General features: G+C 43.1%; 1 protein-coding gene across 3 annotated transcripts in view; it reads left to right on the top strand.

The window, feature by feature from the left end:
* The window catches only part of GPM6A (glycoprotein M6A), a 242,107-nt gene that overhangs the window by 202,890 nt on the left and 20,396 nt on the right, over nt 1–18,821 (top strand). For all 3 annotated transcript variants that reach the window (XM_038755161.1, XM_038755159.1, XM_038755160.1), the window contains exon 3: nt 2,291–2,447. In XM_038755161.1, the coding sequence (XP_038611089.1) occupies nt 2,291–2,447 (157 nt within the window). The remainder of the gene's footprint in view (nt 1–2,290; nt 2,448–18,821) is intronic.

Below are 18,821 nucleotides of genomic sequence, written 5' to 3'. Positions count from 1 at the left end.
CTCTACTATAGATATAGATATATACTATATATAGATATATACTATCTATCTATCTACCTCTACTATAGATATAGATATATACTATAGATATATACTATAGATAGATAGTATCTATAGATACTATATAGATCTATATACTATCTGTACTATCTATCTATCTACTTATAGATAGATACGGGGAAAGAGAGGGATGCACATACATTTATATAGAGACATATATGTGTGTTTATAGATAATCATTCATTCATTCAATCATATTTATTGAGCGCTTACCTTGTGCAGAACACTGTACTAAGCGCTTGGAAAGTACAATTCAGCAATAAAGAAAATCCCTGCCCACAACGGGCTTACAGTGTAGAATGGTAAGGGAATGCCATCAGAGAAAGGCTTGCACTGTGGTGGCCATTTTCAAGATCTCTGCCCGATGACTTTCAATCTTCTGGGGTCCCCAACCTTCCCTTTCCTAAGAGACAGTGACAGCAAACCTTTGGTGCCATTGTCTTTTAGACTGTGAGCCCACTGTTGGGTAGGGACTGTCTCTATATGTTGCCAACTTGTACTTCCCAAGCGCTTAGGACAGTGCTCTGCACACAGTAAGCACTCAATAAATACGACTGATTGATTGATTGATTGCCTGGTATTGAGGTTCTGGGGTCTAGTGGGGCACATACTACAGGCGCACTCTGACACGGCTGGGGAAGACTGACCCTGTTTGTTGTTGCCTCTTGCGGCAATCTCACCCCCAGGACTGGCCAACGACAGGTTGGGTGCTGTCGGGACAGGGAGTACAGCCACACAACATCCCGAGTCCAAAGAACACTAGGGAGATGAAGTTGGTCCAGCCTGGTTTGTTTTTTCTCTACAGTGGTCACAGGGTCTCTCTGGAGAACCTGGACCCAACCTCCCACCAGTCCTAGAACGGACACAACATAATAATAATTAATAATTATGGTATTTGTTAAATGCTTACTATGTGCCATGAACTGTTCTAAGCTCTGACATAGCTATAAGGTAATCAGGTTGTCCCACGTGGGGCTCACAGTCTTAATCCCCATTTTCCAGATGGGGTAACTGAGGCACAGAGAAGTGAAGTGGCTTACCCAAGGTGACACAGAAGACAAGTAGTGGAGCGGGGATTAGAACCCATGTTCTAATCTGGAGGCTGGAACGTGGCTCAGTGGAAAGAGCCCGGGCTTTGGAGTCAGAGGTCATGGGTTTGAATCCCGGCTCCGCCACGTGTCTGCTGTGTGACCTTGGGCAAGTCGCTTAACTTCTCTGAGCCTCAGTTCCCTCATCTGTAAAATGGGGATTGACTGTGAGCCCCACGTGGGACAACCTGATCACCTTGTAACCTCCCCAGTGCTTAGAACAGTGCTTTGCACATAGTAAGTGCTTAACAAATGCCATTATTATCATTATTATTATGTTCTCTGATTCCCAAGGCCATGCTCCTGCCATGCTGATACATATGTTCATGTTCATACATAAATGGGTGGATTTGTATACATTGTACAATATACTTTCATATATAAGCATAAATGTGTATATATTTTAAGTGTGTTCTTTCTTATTTAATGTCAAAGGAATTTTATTAGACACTATATGATGATTCTGTGTTCCAATCAGCTCTTAGAACAGTGAGCCCGCTGTTGGGTAGGGACTGTCTCTATGTGTTGCCGACTTGTACTTCCCAAGCGCTTAGTACAGTGCTCTGCACACAGTAAGCGCTCAATAAATACGATTGATTGATTGATAGTAAGCGCTTAACAAATACCATTAAAAAATCCTTTTGGAACTAGTATGGCTTAGATAGAACATAGGACTGGGAGTCCGAAGGACGTGGGTTCTAATCTTGGCTCCATCACATGTCTGCTATGTGACCTTGGGCAAGTCCCTTCACTTCTCTGTGCCTCAGTTACCTCATCTGTAAAATTGGGATGAAGAGTGTGAGCCCCATGTGGGACAGGGATTGATTAACATGTATCTACCCCAGTGCTTAGAACGGTGCTTGGCTCATAGAAAGCCCTTACAAAATACCGTTATTATAATGCTGAGTTGATTGATTAGCGTATATTCCAAGTCTCTATTTTCTAGTCATCAAATCCCGAAAGAATCACCTCAAGATTTCTGTGCCAACATCAGCTGAAACATTTGAAGTTCAGCCCCGATCACGAAGCATCAATCCCTGTCCAGTTTTCACTCCAGCAAAACTTCGGAATGCCCAAGCTTTGATCTTTCAAAATCGGCGTTACATTTTCGAGATGACTCGACTTTGGCTTTTCCCTTGCAGGATCGACATCTTCAAATACGTGATCTACGGGGTAGCAGCGGCGTTCTTTGTGTACGGCATCCTGCTGATGGTGGAAGGATTCTTCACAACGGGTGCCATCAAAGATCTCTATGGGGATTTCAAAATCACCACCTGCGGCCGATGCGTGAGCACCTGGGTAGGTTATCGCGCCCGTCTGTGATCTCTGCCAGGAATCTGTGGGTTTTGGAAGCTCCTTAAAAAAGACGGATTTGTATCTGTAACTTCCCCCACAACCCCAATATCCCCCGGGCCAAATGCTAAAAGAAAATCAAGTCGCGATTGGGCTGTCCATGATAAACTATGAAATGTCTGATTAGCCCCTGCTGATAGGGTTGGGTCCGGGTACAGATGAGCCTAGATTTTTGCGGACACCAAGAAAACATTGAGGGCGATTTAAAACCAACATATTTTCAGGATTGGAAGACCTTCTTTCAAAATAGGCCTTGCATCTCTTTAGGGAGTGTTTTGGCCCACTGAGATAGAAACCCACTGCTTCGGACTGAACAAACATCACCAGAACCCGTGAGGTTCATATGTCCGCTTGGTTGTGTTGGGGAATGAAATGATCCCTTTGTGTGATTCTCTGGTCTCGGGTCATTTGGTGAAGCCAAATTAAAACATGACCCTGGTGACCGAGGAATCTTTTCATCTGGCTTGGGGTGAATCCAAACCTCAAACTAAAATTATCCAGCGACTCAACCAACTCGACCCGAGGCAGTGGAATATTTAAATGTGAAATCAAAATCCCTTCTCCTGCTCTCTGGTTACAGTTCTTGAGATCAGAGGGCAGAACAGCAAGGGAATGGAGCCTAATGGTGCTTTCTTCTCTCTTCCTTTCCCATTCCTCATCGTAGTACTTATTGAGTGCCCGCTTGGTGAAGTGCACTGTACTAAGTGATCGGGAAGTACAGATTGAAATGCCACAATCCCCTCCCACAAGGAGTTCACACTCTGAAGTGGGGAGGCAAACGTGAAAGGATTCACAACTGCAGAGGACGAAACTAAATATATAGAGCAAGACATATGTATGTAAGTGGTAAGGAGAGTGTAGATAAATTTGTAAATGGCTGGGTTGGCTCGGGAATTATGTACTGGGAGAAAACTAGGCAGAAGAATGTCTCTGACACAAAGAGATGACCTGGAGCCTGTATGATGGATTGTAAGTGTCCAATTTGTTAAACTCTTATTATTAATAATAATAATGATAATGATGGTATTTGTTAAGCTCTTACTATGTGCTAGGCAATGTTCTAAGTGCTGGGATATTCATTCATTCATTCAATCGTCTTTATTGAGTGCTTACTGTGTGCAAAGCACTGTACTAAGTGCTTGGGAAGTACAATCAATCAATCAATCAATTGTATTTATTGAACGCTGATCATCTTGTATCTACCCCAGTGGTTGGTACAGTGCCTGGCGCATAACAAGTGCTTAATGAACACCATTAAAAAAAACAAACAAACAAACCAACCTCTATTTGTAGGAGCTGGCAGACATCCTGATATTAGCTTTGAAAGAATTTGCTGAGAAAACCCACTGCAAAATGAACTCCCAGGTTTCTAAGCGCTGACACATTATTGCCGAGGAAATAAAATAGGTGGGAAATCAGACAAAGGACTGAGATCTCTTTTTGACCACTCAGCAGGTGCCTCTCTGTAGATAGCATCTCAGAGGCCTTCGTGGCTTTCGTGGAATGACTGCTGATGGGCCAGATTCAATTTTCTCAGCTTCCTCTTTCCAACCTTCTCATACCCTTCTGACCTGCAGGAATACTGTGGTCGGGTTGTGTCGATAAGAAACCATTTCGGGGACTTCTACCCTGAGGCACTTAAAGATCCAAGAAACGCATGTTATCAGCATCCCAGTCTGTGAACGTGCACTGAGAGGCCGAAAGTCAGTGCATTTTCATTTCACACTCCTTCAGGTTCTTTCCCAAAGCCAGAGCTCTCTTCCTGAGAAAAAGCGTGGAAATGCAGACATTTCCGGGTTAAAAAAAAAATCACAGTACAAGAGAATCTATTCCAAAGCCACCAAAGCTGTTTTTTTTTCCACCTCCTCATAAACACTTCAGGTTGCTGTGAAATTTGTATTAAATAGCAAAAGATTAACTTCAGTTGTTAGTATTAAAATCTCACTCTAATCCTTCTTTTGCAGTTCTGATATATAGGAGGGTGACGATGGAGTCAATTTTAGGCTTTGTTCCCTAAGAACCCCAACCTTCCCAGCATCTGTGTCATGGCCATTTCTCCCATCCACCGAGTCATTGTAATCAGAAGTCGATTTGAATCTAGGGGGTCATCTGTCCATTTAAAAAGAAGATCTAAGCTGCTTCCGTGTGGGCCAGTACTTCTAAGAAATTTCAGCAGGCAAATCAGGTGTCAGAAATCCCTGCAAAAAAATGGTTTTAATAGGAATATTGAAAAGGAGAGAGAGAGAGAGAGAGAGAGAGAGAGAGAGAGAGAGAGAGAGAGAGAGAGAGAGAGAGAGAGAGATCCTTCTGTTGGCAAAGTGTTGTTTTTGAAGTGGTTCCAACCTCGTGGGACAGAGAATGTGTTGAATCTGGAAACCAAAATAATTATTAAACTATATGCTCCCTGAGAGCAGGGGATTGTTTTTACCAAAAGGATTTTACTCTGCCAGGCAGCGTGGCTCAGTGGAAAGAGCATGGGCTTTAGAGTCAGAAGTCATGGGTTCAAATTCAGGCTCTGCCAATTGTCAGCTGAGTGACTTTGGACAAGTCACTTAACCTCTCTGTGCCTCAGTTCCCTCATCTGTAAAATGGGGATTAAGACTGTGAGTCCCCTGTGGGACAACCTGATCACCTTGTAACCTCCCCAGTGCTTAGAACAGTGCTTTGCACATAGTAAGTGCTTAATAAATGCCATTAGTATTATTATTAGTAGTAGTAGTAGTAGTAGTACACTGTTCTGCATAATGTAAGGGCTCTAATAGTACTACTATTAATAATAATGATGGTATTTGTTAGGCGCTTACTATGTGCAAAGCACTGTTCTAAGCGTTGGGGGGATACAAGGTGATCATATTGTCCAATGGGGCTCTCACAATCTTAATCCCTATTTTCAATCAATCAATCAATCAATCAATCGTATTTATTGAGCACTTACTGTGTGCAGAGCACTGTACTAAGCGCTTGGGAAGCACAAGTTGGCAACATATAGAGACCGTCCCTACCCAACAATGGGCTCACAGTGTAAAAGGGGGAGACAGAGAACAAAACCAAACATACTAACAAAATAAAATAAATAGAATAGATATGCACAAATAAAATAAATAAATAAATAGAGTAATAAATATATACAAACATATATACATATATACAGGTGGAGGTATACATTTTACAGATGAGGTAACTGAGGCACAGAGAAGTTCTATGTCTTGCCCAAAGTCACACAGCTGACAAGTGGCAGAGCCAGTATTAGAACCCCAACCTCTGACTCCAAAGCCCGGGCTCTTTCCACAGAGCCACGCTGCTTCAATGAATATGTACCATTGATTGATTCGTTCATTCAATTGTATTTATCGGGCGTCTTCTGTGTGCAGAGCACTGTACTTGGGAGAGTACAATATAATAAACAGACACGTTCCCTGCACACAACAAGATTAAGGTCTAGAGATTAAAAAGAATGGAGGGCTCTGGCCGAGGTGCCGTATCCATCACTTCTGATCAAGTTAAATCAGGAGTGGGAGGTGGCAAGACATACCACCAGGCCATTTGTCTGACTCTTAAACGTGTGTTTCTTATTCAGGAAAGGTGGCAATCATTCCAATCCAATTCCGCCTTTTCTGGACTACCATCGAACCGGCCCCCTCTTCAGTCTGAATCCTTATGGCTTCGGCAGTGGAGTTTTTGAAGTTTTTCTCTCAGATTTAAAAGAAATGATTGCTCTGTTTGGGGGAAGGGATCTTTTTTTTTTTTCCAGATTCCGTGAAACACCAATTTCACTATTATCATACAACTGGTGGGGTTAGAAAGGTGAACAATCAATCCATCAGTCGTATTTATTAAGCATTTATGTAGAGCGCGGTACTAAGCGCTTGGGAGAATACAGTATAGCAGTATTGATAGACGCATTCCCCATCCACAACAAACGTAGAGTCTAGAGGGGAAGACATATTGATTTGAATAAATAAATTATGGATATGTCCATAAGTGCTGTGGGGCTGGGGATGTGCAGAGCATTGCACTAAATGCTTCAGAAAGTACAATAAAATATAGCTTGTAGACACAATCCCTGCCCAGAAGTGGCTTAGAGCCTAAAGGGAAAGGCAGACAGTAAAATAAATGATAGATATGGGAAATAATAATAATAATAATAATAATAATAATAATAATAATAATAATGGCATTTATTAAGCACCTACTATGTGCAAAGCACTGTTCTAAATTATATAGTTCTATTATTATATAGAAATAGATTATAAGGTTACCTAATAATTGTGGTATTTGTTAAGTGCTTACAGTGTGCCAGGCACTATAGTAAGCGCTGGGGTGGATATAAGCAAATTGGGTTGGACACTGTCCCTGTCCCATGTGGGGCTCAAAGTCTCGATTCCGATTTTACAGATGAGGTCGCTGAGGCTTGGAGAAGTGAAATGACTTGCCCAAGGTCACACAGCAGACGGGTGGCTGAGTAGGATTAGAACCCACGACCTCCTGACTCCCAGGACCCTGCTTAATCCATTAGGCCACATGATAATGATGATGATGGCATTTATTAAGCACTTACTATGTGCAAAGCACTGTTCTAAGCGCTGGGGAGGTTACAAGGTGATCAGGTTGTCCCACAGTCTTAATCCCCATTTTACAGATGAGGGAACTGAGGCACAGAGAAGTTACGTGACTTGCCCAAAGTCACACAGCTGACGGAGCTGGGATTTGAACCCATGACCTCTGACTCCAAAGCCCGGGCTCTTTCCACTGAGCCACGCTGCTTCTCTAGTGATCAAGCGCTTAGCACAGTGCTCTGCACACAGTAAGCGCTCAATCAATACGATTGAATGAGGACCACGGAGGAGTAGGGGAAGGGGGTGAGGAACAGACCCCAGAGAAGTTTTTTACTACCAATAGCCTACAGCTCATTGCATTTATGAAGGAAGTGTGTATTTGTGTATGCATGAATGTGAGTGAGAGAGAGAGGGAGGGAGAAAGAGAGAGAAAGAGATGGAGAGAGAAAAAATGTGCTGGTAGGAATGAAAGGTAAAATTATGTAAAAGTGTCAGGTTGGCCAGTGCACCATGAAATTTCTCTGCTGACCCCCAGTCTCATTTCTACGCATATGTCGACTTTAAGGATCTCACATCTAAAGGGGTATCAAAAGCAAAAACGACGACCAGACACTGAAGAGGGGCCAATTTCCAGTGTTGCCTAATTGTCCAAACTGCAGCTATTTTCTTGCCGTCTGCTGTGAACTGTCGCGTGTCATTATGATTCACAACGTGTGAAGATTGTTGAACATTCTGTTTATGCCAGCTCTTTTCTCTAAATATAGCCACCTGTTTTCTCTCTCTGAAGAAAGAGCTCTTTGGTCATGATGGAAGCCTGCCTGTCTGAGCCTGTTGGATAACTCACAGAAACTGGAGAAATGGAATTTTCATTTCATTTTTCAAATATATTTTATGAGCCTTCGTGAGATTCACTGACAGCTCTTATTCTTCATTTCTTGGATATTTTTTGTGGTTGCCTTGTGGCTTCAAGGGTCTTGATTTTATGAGACAGGAAACACATACTTCCTATGATGGTTTATCGTTTTTTGGGGGGTGGCATTATCAAATATTTACTGTGTCATAAGTGCTAGGGTGGATTCCAGGTTATGTGCTCAGACACAGTCCCTGTCCCAGGTGGGGCTCGCAATCTGGGTCATCCCGATTTTACAAGATGAAGAAACCGAGGACCAGAGAGACTAAGTGACTTGCCAAAGGTAACACAGCAGGCAATGACAGACCTGGGACTCAAATATGGGTCTCCCAGCTCCCATCCTGGATTCTTTCCAATAGGCCATGCTCGCAGATATTTCTGGATTCTGTCACCCTAATAATTTCATTTTCACTGCGTATGGTAAAGGGTCTGGGAAGCAGCGTGGCTTAGTGGAAAGAGCAGAGATCCAGGAGAGAGAGGATCTGGGTTCTAATCCTGCCACTGCCACTCATCTGCTGTTCAACCTTGGGCAAGAAACTTAGCTTCCCTGTGTCTCAGTTTCCTCATCTGTAAAGTGGGGATTAGACCTTACTCCCTCCTACTTTGACTGTGAACCCCAGGTGAGACAGGGACTGACCACAGCCAACCTGCTGGTCACAGATCTACCCCAGTGCTTAGTACAGTGTTTTGCACATGGTAAGTTTGTAATTAGTACTGCAGTTAATACATAGTGAATATATGTCATTCAAAAACACTTAAGGACACTCTTTCACTAGATTGTAATAATAATAATAATAATAATAATAATAATAATAATAATAATGGTACTTGTTAAGTGCTTACAATTTGCCGGACACTGTACTAAATGCTGGGGTGGCTACAAGTAGACAGGTGATGCCTGTCTACTTGTTTTGTTGTCTGTCTCTCCCTTCTAGACTGTGAGCCCTTTGTTCAGTAGGGACTGTATCTGTTGCTGAAATGTACTTTCTGAGCACTTAGTACAGTGCTCTGCACACAGTAAGCGCTCAATAAATACGATTGAATGAATGAATAATTAGTACTGCAGTTAATACATAGTGAATATATGTCATTCAAAAACACTTAAGGGCAGTCTTTCACTAGATTATAATAATAATAATAATGGTACTTGTTAAGTGCTTACAATGTGCCAGACACTGTACTAAATGCTGGGGTGGATACAAGTAGACAGGTGATGCCTGTCTACTTGCTTTGTTGTCTGTCTCCCCCTTCTAGACTGTGAGCCCTTTGTTCAGTAGGGACTGTCTCTATCTGTTGCCGAAATGTACTTTCCGAGCACTCAGTACGGTGCTCTGCACACAGTAAGCGCTCAATAAATATGATTGAACGAATGAATGAATACAAGCAAATCGGATTGGACACAGCCCCTGTCCCATGTGAGGCTCCCAGCCTCAATCGCCATTGTACAGATGAGGTCACTGAGGCACAGAGAATAATAATAATAATAATAATAATAATAATAATAATAATAATAATAACAATAATAACATTTATTCATTCATTCAATCATATCTATTCTATTTATTTTATTTTATTTTATTTTGTTAGTATGTTTGGTTTTGTTTTCTGTCTCCCCCTTTTAGACTGTGAGCCCACTGTTAGGTAGGGACTGTCTCTATATGTTGCCAATTTGTACTTCCCAAGCACTTAGTACAGTGCTCTGCACATAGTAAGCGCTCAATAAATACGATTGATGATGATGATTTATTGAGCACTTACTGTGTGCACTAAGTGCTTGGGAAGTACAAGTTGGCAACATATAGAGATGGTCCCTACCCAACAATGGGCTCACAGTCTAGAAGGGGGAGACAGACAACAAAACAAAACATGTGGACAGGTGTCAAGTCTGAACAAATAGATGGTCTATCCTTAACGGTAGGAGATAGATCAAGGAAACCAACCATCACATACTTCCTCCCACATCCTCTTGCCTCTGATGGAGATCCAATACTAGACCGGACCAACTATTATAAGCACTCAACACATACCATTGATTGACTGGCCACTGGGCTATCCCAGTAATGGCAGTGCTTATGTTCTTATTCCTTACCCAGAAGCACCTCGCTTTTAACACAGTTATCCCGAGACCCCCTCCAAAAAATTGGCTTTTTCCTACTGTGCAAAGCACTGTTCTAAGCGCTGGGGAGGTTACAAGGTGATCAGTTTGTCCCACGGTAACTCACAGTCTTCATCCCCATTTTACAGATGAGGTAACTGAGGCCCAGAGAAGTGAAGTGACTTGCCCAAAGTCACACAGCTGACAATTGGCAGAACTGGGATTTGAACCCATGACCTCTGACTCCAAAGTCCGGGCTCTTTCCACTGAGCCATGCTTTTATTTAATTTTGTTAGTATGTTTGGTTTTGTTCTCTGTCTCCCCCTTTTAGACTTTTAGCCCACTGTTGGGTAGGGACCATCTCTATATGTTGCCAACTTGTACTTCCCAAGCACTTAGTACAGTGCTCTGCACACAGTAAGCGCTCAATAAATACAATTGATTGATTGATTGATTGCCCAAGGTCGCACAGCAGACAAGTGGCAGAGTTGGTTCCTGTGTGCAGCCCCTGACTCTGTTTTCAGAACTTCATCTCCAAGCCTACCCCTGCATCTAATTATTGACTCCCCCCAATGTGGATATTTGGGACCCCAAGTTCCCCAAGACTCCCCAGGTATGTGCAATCTTTGGACATGAGAGCATCTTTTAGCCCAAACATTGCCTAGGCAACAGGGGTCAACGGCAGTGTGAAGTGGAAGACCCTGAGGAAAGGATTTGACTGGATGAAGCTTTTACTCACCAGGCAGATGCAGGGCCTTGGCTGTCTCAACTTTACAACTTGGCCTCCCTGAAGAACAGAAAGCAGCAAACACATACATTTGTGCACAATCTTGACAACTCTGATCCCAACCCACCCCAACAAGGTGTTATTTGTTTTTTTTCCAAGTGAAAGCTGGAGGATTTGTTCATGTTTGACCCCACTTTTACCTCAGTGTCCTGCTGAGAGGGATGGGGTATATGCCTTATTCATTCAGTTGTATCTATTGAGCACTTACTGTGTGCAGAGCACTGTACTAAGTGCTTGGAAAGTACAATTCAGCCACAGATAGAGAAGTAGCATGGCCTAGTGGAAGCCAGAAGGTCATGGGTTCTAATCCCAGCTCCACTACTTGTTTACTGTATGGCCTAGGACAAATCACTTCACTTCTCTGGGCCTGTTACGTCACCTGTAAAATGGGGATTAAAACTGTGAGCCCCCATGTGGGACAGGGACTGTATCCAACCTAATTCGCTTGTCTCCACCCCAACGCTTAGTACAGTGCCTGGCATATAGTAAGTGCTTACTAAATCCCAGTTATTATTCTTATGGCCCCCTCCCCCCATATAGAATGGTGATAAATAAGGGCATCATTTCAAGACAGCCCAGCACGGTGTAGCTTGCATTTCTTGTTGCTAGGATACACGGATGCTGGTGGGTGGCATGTGGGAGGGAGTTTGTCAGGGCCACTTTTCTGAACTCGCGTCGGAAGCCAAGTGACAGTGGGAAATCCAGCATGGAAAACATCGCTCTTTGCCGTGTCGATGTTAAATGAAAAGGGTCCTGTAGGAGAAATTTTGGCTAACTCGCCTGGGGCGCTTGGGTTCAACGGGAAGACGAAAATGTTCAGAAAAGTTTCGTGTCGCAGCTGTCGACTGTTCTGTGGAAGAAATGAAGCACCTTTCCCTCACCTGCAAAAGAATAGTTTTCCACTCTGGTTCCCCTTGACGACTCCAGTGACAATGCTGCCCTTAATAATAATAATGATGGCATTTATTAAGCACTTACTATGTGCAAGGCACCGTTCTAAGCACTGAGAGGGACAGAGAAGTTAAGTGACTTGCCCAAAGTCACACAGCTGACAATTGGCGGGGCCAGGATTTGAACCCATGACCTCTGACTCCAAAGCCTGTGCTTTTTCCACTTAGCCACCCTTTAAGGAGAATATCTTTTTTAAAAAAAACCAAATACCTTGTTCAAAATAGAAATGCAATGCATGAACTTCTGGTTTATTTCTTGACTGTTTCCAGCGACTTATGTTATAGGAGAACAAATAAATAAATGCCTGAGCATGGTTCCTCCTGCTTTGTGACTTTGGGCAAGTTACTGAACTTCTCTGGGCCTCAGGTATCTTATCTGTAAAATGGAGATTCAATACCTGTTCTCCTCATATTTAGACTGTGAGTTCCACGTGGGACCTGATGATCTTGTATCTGCCCCAGTGCTTAATACGGTGCTTGACACATAATAACCACTTAACAAATCTAATAATAATAATAATAATAGTGAAAATAAGTGCTTAGTACAGTGCTCTGCACACAGTAAGCGCTCAATAAATACAATTGAATGATAATACATTTTGTTAAAAGGGTTTATGTGTAGTTGCCTGGGATAAGATGATTGATTGATATTTCAAGTGCTTCCAACATTGCTCTGCACACAGTAAGCACTCAATAAACACCATTCATTCATTCATTCAATCGTATTTATTGAGCGCTTACTGTGTGCAGAGCACTGTACTAAGCGCTTGGGAAGTACAAGTTGGTAACATATAGAGACGGTCCCTACCCAACAACGAGCCTTCCCAGACTGAGTCCCCCCTTTCCTCTCCTCCTCCCGATCCCCCCCGCCCTACCTCCTTCCCCTCCCCACAGCACCTGTATATATGTTTGTACAGATTTATTACTCTATTGAATTTGCTTGTACATATTTACTATTCTATTTATTTTGTTAATGGTGTGCATATAGCTATAATGCTATTTGTTCTGACGATTTTGACACCTGCCTACATGTTTTGTTTTGTTGTCTGTCTCCCCCTTCTAGACTGTGAGCCTGTTGTTGGGCTAATCCCGACCGTTTCTATATGTTGCCAACTTGTACTTCCCAAGCGCTTAGTACAGTGCTCTGCACAAAGTAAGCACTCAATAAATATGATTGGATGAATGAATGAATGAATGAACGGGCTCACAGTCTAGAAGGGGGAGACAACTGATTTTTAGACTGTGAGCCCACTGTTGGGTAGGGACTGTCTCTATATGTTGCCAACTTGTACTTCCCAAGTGCTTAGTACAGTGCTCTGCACACAGTAAGCGCTCAATAAATACGATTGATGATGATGATGATGATGATTGATTGACACATTTTCAACAGGGTTTCTGCCCTCAGGAGCAATAATATCTTGGCTCCTATTTGCCTAGGATTTTGTAAAAGGCAGGGGAAGAATTAAAGCTAAACCACCACCATATCAGGAGGATGGAGTCCTTGAGTCATCTCCCTCCTCCCACCCCACCTCGTAGTGGTGATGTTTTGGTCTAAACCATCCTCACTCTTTTGCAACAACCTTTTCAGGGCAACTGATGAAGTTAGGGTTCCCTTTGCAGAAATCAATCAGTTACACTTGAACTCTTAGTCTAGCCAGAACACTACACGGAGTCCTCAATTGGGTGCAATAGAGTTAGGAGAACGATCCCTGTTCTCGAGGAGTTTGCATTCTCTTGGGGGAGGCAGGCACTAATATCAATTACAGGTAAGGGAAGCAACAGAGTTTAAAGCTATGCTCAAGCAATCAATCAACGGTGTTTATTAGGGTCTTGGAGTGTGCTGTACTAAACATCTGGGAAAGTACAATATAATAATAATAATAATGATGGCATTTATTAAGTGCTTACTATGTGGGAAGCACAGTTCGAAGCACTGGGGAGGTTACAAGGTGATCAGGTTGTCCCACGGGGGGCTCACAGTCTTAATCTCCATTTTACAGATGAGGGAACAGAGGCCCAGAGAAGTTGTGACTTGCCCAAAGTCACACAGCTAACAGTTGGCAGAGCCAGGATTTGAACCCATGAACTCTGACTCCAAAGCCCGGGCTCTTTCCACTGAGCCATGCTAATCGAGTTGGTAGACGTGATCTATGTCCGTAAGGTGCTCAGAGTCTATGGGGGCGAGGCAGATGTTAAAATAAATTACAGAGAGGGGAAATAGTAATTTATAAGGATATGGACATTGTAGACTGTGAGCCTGCTGTTGGGTAGGAACCGTCTTTTTATGTTGCCAACTTGTACTTCCCAAGTGCTTAGTACAGTGCTCTGCACACAGTAAGCACTGAATAAATACAATCGAATAAATGAATGGATATAACTGCTGTGGGGCGGGAATGAATTTCAGAGTGCTTCACGGGTAGACAACGAAATGCATAGTTAACGCAGATGGGTGGGCAGAAAGAAGAATTGAGGGCATTATCAGGGAAGGTCTCTTTGAGGAGATGTGATGTTAGAAGTGTTTTGAATAATAATGATGGTATTTGTTAAGCGCTTACTATGTGCCAAGCACTGTTCTAAGCACTGGGTTACAAGGTGATCAGGTTGTCCCACGTGGGGCTCACAGTCTCAATCCTCATTTTACTGATGAGGTAACTGAGGCACAGAGAAGTTAAGTGATTTGCCCAAAGTCACACAGCTAACAAGTGGCAGAGCTGAGATTAGAACCCACGACCTCTGACTCCCAAGCCCGGGATCTTTCCACTAAGCCACGCTGGCAGCTTTTGAAGGTGGGGAGAGTGGTAGGTTGCCATCCTAAGGGAGAAAGTGGGCAAGGGGTTGGCGGCAGGATGGGAGAGTTAGAGGTCCAAAGAGTAGTTTGGCGTTCGGGGAAAGGTGTGTGCAGGCTGGGTTGTTGTGAGAGAGCAGTGCGGTAAAGGAGGAAGGGAGAGAGCTGATTTACTGGTTTGAAGTCTCGATTTGATGTGGATGTGGATTGGCAACCACTGGAGGGTCTTGAGGAGTGGAGTGGGTTTGGGGATTGAATAATAATTATGATATTTGTTAAGCATTTACTGTGTGCAGAGCTCTGTACTAAGCACTTATGCCATTAAAGTGATGGAGCAGGGATTAGAACTCAGGTCCTCTGACTCCTGGACCCATTGGGAGTGTGGCTCAGTGGAAAGAGCCCGGGCTTTGGAGTCAGAGGTCATGGGTTCAAATCCCGGCTCTGCCAATTGCCAGCTGTGAGACTTTAGGCAAGTCACTTCACTTCTCTGGGCCTCAGTTCCCTCATCTGTAAAATGGGGATGAAGACTGTGAGCCCCCTGTGGGACAACCTGATCACCTTGTAACCTCCCCAGTGCTTAGAACAGTGCTTTGCACACAGTAAGCACTTAATAAATGCTATCATTATTATTGTTATTGAATTTGCTCCCTTTATCACCTCTCTCTCAGCCCCACATCACTTATGTCCATATCCACAATTTATTTAATTATATTAATGTCTGCCTCTCCCTCTAGACCGTCAGCACCTTGTGGGCAGGGAACAAGTCTACCAACTCTAGAAGTCTTCCCTTCTAGACTGTGAGCCTGTTCTTGGGTAGGGACCATCTCTATATGTTGCTGACTTGTACTTCCCAAGTGCTTAGTACAGTGCTCTGCACACAGTAAGCGCTCAGTAAATATAATTGAGTGAATGAATGAATGAACTGTGCCACATTGTATTTTTTCAAGCGCTCAGTAGAGTGCTGTGCACACAGTAAGTGTTCAATCAATAATAATAATGGTGACATTTATTAAGTGCTTACTATGTGTAACACACTGTTCTAAGTGCTCGGGAGGTTACAAGGTGATCAGGTAGTTCCAGGGGGAGCTCACAGTTTTAATCCCCATTTTACAGATGAGGTAACTGAGGCACAGAGAAGTGAAGTGACTTGCCCAAAGTCACACAGCTGACAATTGGCGGAGCCGGAATTTAAACCCAGGACCTCTGGCTCCAAAGCCCGGGCTCTTTCCACGGAGCCGCGCTGTTGTCTGATTGATCGATTAATTAATTCATTCATTCAATCATATTTATTGAGTGCTTACTGTGTGCAGAGCACTGTACTAAGCGGTTGGGAAGTACAAGTTGGCAACATATAGAGATGGTCCCTACCCAGCAGTGGGCTCACAGTCTAGAAGGGGGAGACAGACAACAAAACAAAACATGACAAAACAAAACATGTAGACAGATGATTGATTGATTGAGCTGATGTAGCCACATAAGCACTACAGTTTGTCAATCTGTGTTTTCAGGGTGTAAAGCATTGCTTTCACTGTGTTTCCAAAGAAATTGGGACTGTTATGACCTTTATGCCACAGGGGCGATTGACTCAGCTTCTCTTGATTTTTTTTTCTCCCCAACCGATCCCAGAGTCATTTTGAGGAGGCTCCACAAAGGCTTAGTGAGGGGAAGCCTGCACTTATGACCCATCTCTAAGAGCTAAAACTTCCACCAGCAACAATGTATTACTGCTCTTGGAATAATTGCTTCAGTTCATACACTTAGATCAATTAAGACCAAGACCTCTAAAATCCAGTCACTTAAGGCATCACTTGACACCTGTCCACTTGTTTTGTTTTGTTGTCTGATTCCCCCTTTTAGACTGTGAACTCATTTTTGGGTAGGGACCGTCTCTATATGTTGCCAACTTGTACTTCCCAAGCGCTTAGTACAGTGCCCTGCACACAGTAAGCGCTCAATAAATATGATTGAATGAATGAATGGACGTAAGGTAACTAGCTAGCTTTTTCAAAGTTAGAAATCAAGACTAGAAATGCTTATGGCCGCACTTAGGAAGCCCTCAACAAAATCTACCAATATTGTTATATAGAAAAGAATCAAAGCTGAAATATGGAGGCAGCATGGTCTAGTGGGTAGATCACGGGCTTGAGAATCTGAAGGACCTGGGTTCTGATCCTGGCTCTACTATTTGCCTGCTGTGTGACCTAGGGAAAATCACTTAACTTCTCTGTGCCTCAGTTTCCTCATCTGTAAAATGGGGATTAAGACTGTGAGCGCCATGCAGGATGATTGTAATGATGATTGTATTTATTAAGCGTTTACTATGTGCAAAGCACTGTTTTAAGCGCTGGGGAGGTTACAAGGTGATCAGGTTGTCCCACGGGGGGCTCACAGTCTTAATCCTCATTTTACAGATGAGGTAACTGAGGCACAGAGAAGTGAAGTGACTTACCCAAAGTCACACAGCTGGCAATTGGCAGAGCCGGGATTTGAACCCATGACCTCTGACTCCAAAGCCCGGGCTCTTTCCACTGAGCCATGCTGCTTCTCTGTTAATGCCGGACATTAACTATGTCCAACCCGATTAGCTTGTATCTTCCCCAGCAGTTAGTACAGTGCTTGGTGCTTAGTAAGTGCTTAACAAATGCCATTTTTAAAAAAGGAAACATCTATCCTGCCTCCAAATCATCTTAACTGCACATAAAGTCTACATCTGACGCGTCTGAAATAGGAGTGAGATTGATTGGTTATTTAGCAGCGGTGGTCAGTGATATGAGTTCTTGAAAGAACAGCTCCCTGTAAACCATAGAAATTTTATTGCACACCTATTGATTTGGTGAATTTTTTGGACATCATAAAGTCACCAAGTGCTTGTAGGATACAATTTTAGATGGAATTACAACCCAACCATTATTACTAGAATTATAGTTGGCGCTTGCTCTCAGAAGTACTGTTAGGATGAGTTGTGCATTTGTAAGAGTCTGAAAGGATCTGCTTTCTTATGATTACTGCCCATCCTTGAAAATCCTTGTTTAGCACTTTAAGGGTCTGGGGGTTTGACTGCAGGTGAGGGCGGATGCCAGATGTTTTTGATGCCAATCCTGAACCTTTCCTTGGGCTAGTTTTATCAGCACTTTCCCAAGAACCTCAGTGTGAGTTCATGATGGAGTGGTATAAGTGGCCAAAGTGCCTAACATCACATTCAAAAGTGATAACTAATTTGGCTACCCCTTAGGAGATAAAATGAAATCAATACCCCTAAGGGGTGGTTAAATCTGTTGTCACTTATGTGTCTAGACCTTATGAATAGTGCTGTTTATTAATAGCATCCGAAGATTACAGATGAAAATATGGAATCTCTCTTCATGTCTGGAGGAGCAGTGGTTAAGAAATCATTAATAAATATAGAAAAAGCAGCGTGGCTCAGTGGAAAGAGCCCGGTCATTGGAATCAGAGGTCATGGGTTCAAATCCCAGCTCTGCCAATTGTCAGCTGTGTGACTTTGGGCAAGTCAGTTCACTTCTCTCCTTCCTTCCCCCCTCCTTCTTCTCCCCCTCGTCCCCCTCTCCATCCCCCCATCTTACCTCCTTCCATTCCCCACAGAACCTGTATATATGTTTGTACATATTTATTACTCTATATCTATTTTACTTGTACATATCTATTCTATTTATTTCATTTTGTTAATATGTTTGGTTTTGTTCTCTGTCTCCCCCTTCTACACTGTGAGCCCACTGTTGGGTAGGGACTGTCTCTATATGTTGCCAACTTGTACTTCCCAAGAGCTTAGTGCAGTGCTCTGCACACAGTAAGCGCTCAATAAATATGATTGATTGATTGATTGATTCTCTGGGCCTCAGTTACCTCATCTGCAAAATGGGGATTAAGACTGTGAGCCCCCCGTGGGACAACCTGATCACCTTGTAACCTCCCCAGCACTTAGAACAGTTCTTTGTACATAGTAAGTGCTTAATAATTGCCATCATTATTATTAATATATGCTCATCCTCCAAAAAACATGGCTTTCTTGTTAAAATACCTGGGTTATAGTTGTAGTGTGTCCTCTTTCATTGTTATGAGGAAACTCTAGCCCTTCACAAAGGAATGAAAGAGGACACACTAGCCCTTCCTTTGTGAAGTCCAATGATCGCTCACTCACGCAACCTAGGGTTTGAGAAAAGACCAGTCTAAGAATGTTCTGTGGACTGAGAGGGACCATCTTCTTCTGTGAATCAGATGG

The sequence above is a fragment of the Tachyglossus aculeatus genome, chromosome 12 (genome assembly GCF_015852505.1).
Source record: "Tachyglossus aculeatus isolate mTacAcu1 chromosome 12, mTacAcu1.pri, whole genome shotgun sequence".
NCBI lineage: Eukaryota > Metazoa > Chordata > Mammalia > Monotremata > Tachyglossidae > Tachyglossus > Tachyglossus aculeatus.
This window is presented reverse-complemented; position numbering and strand designations above follow the sequence as displayed.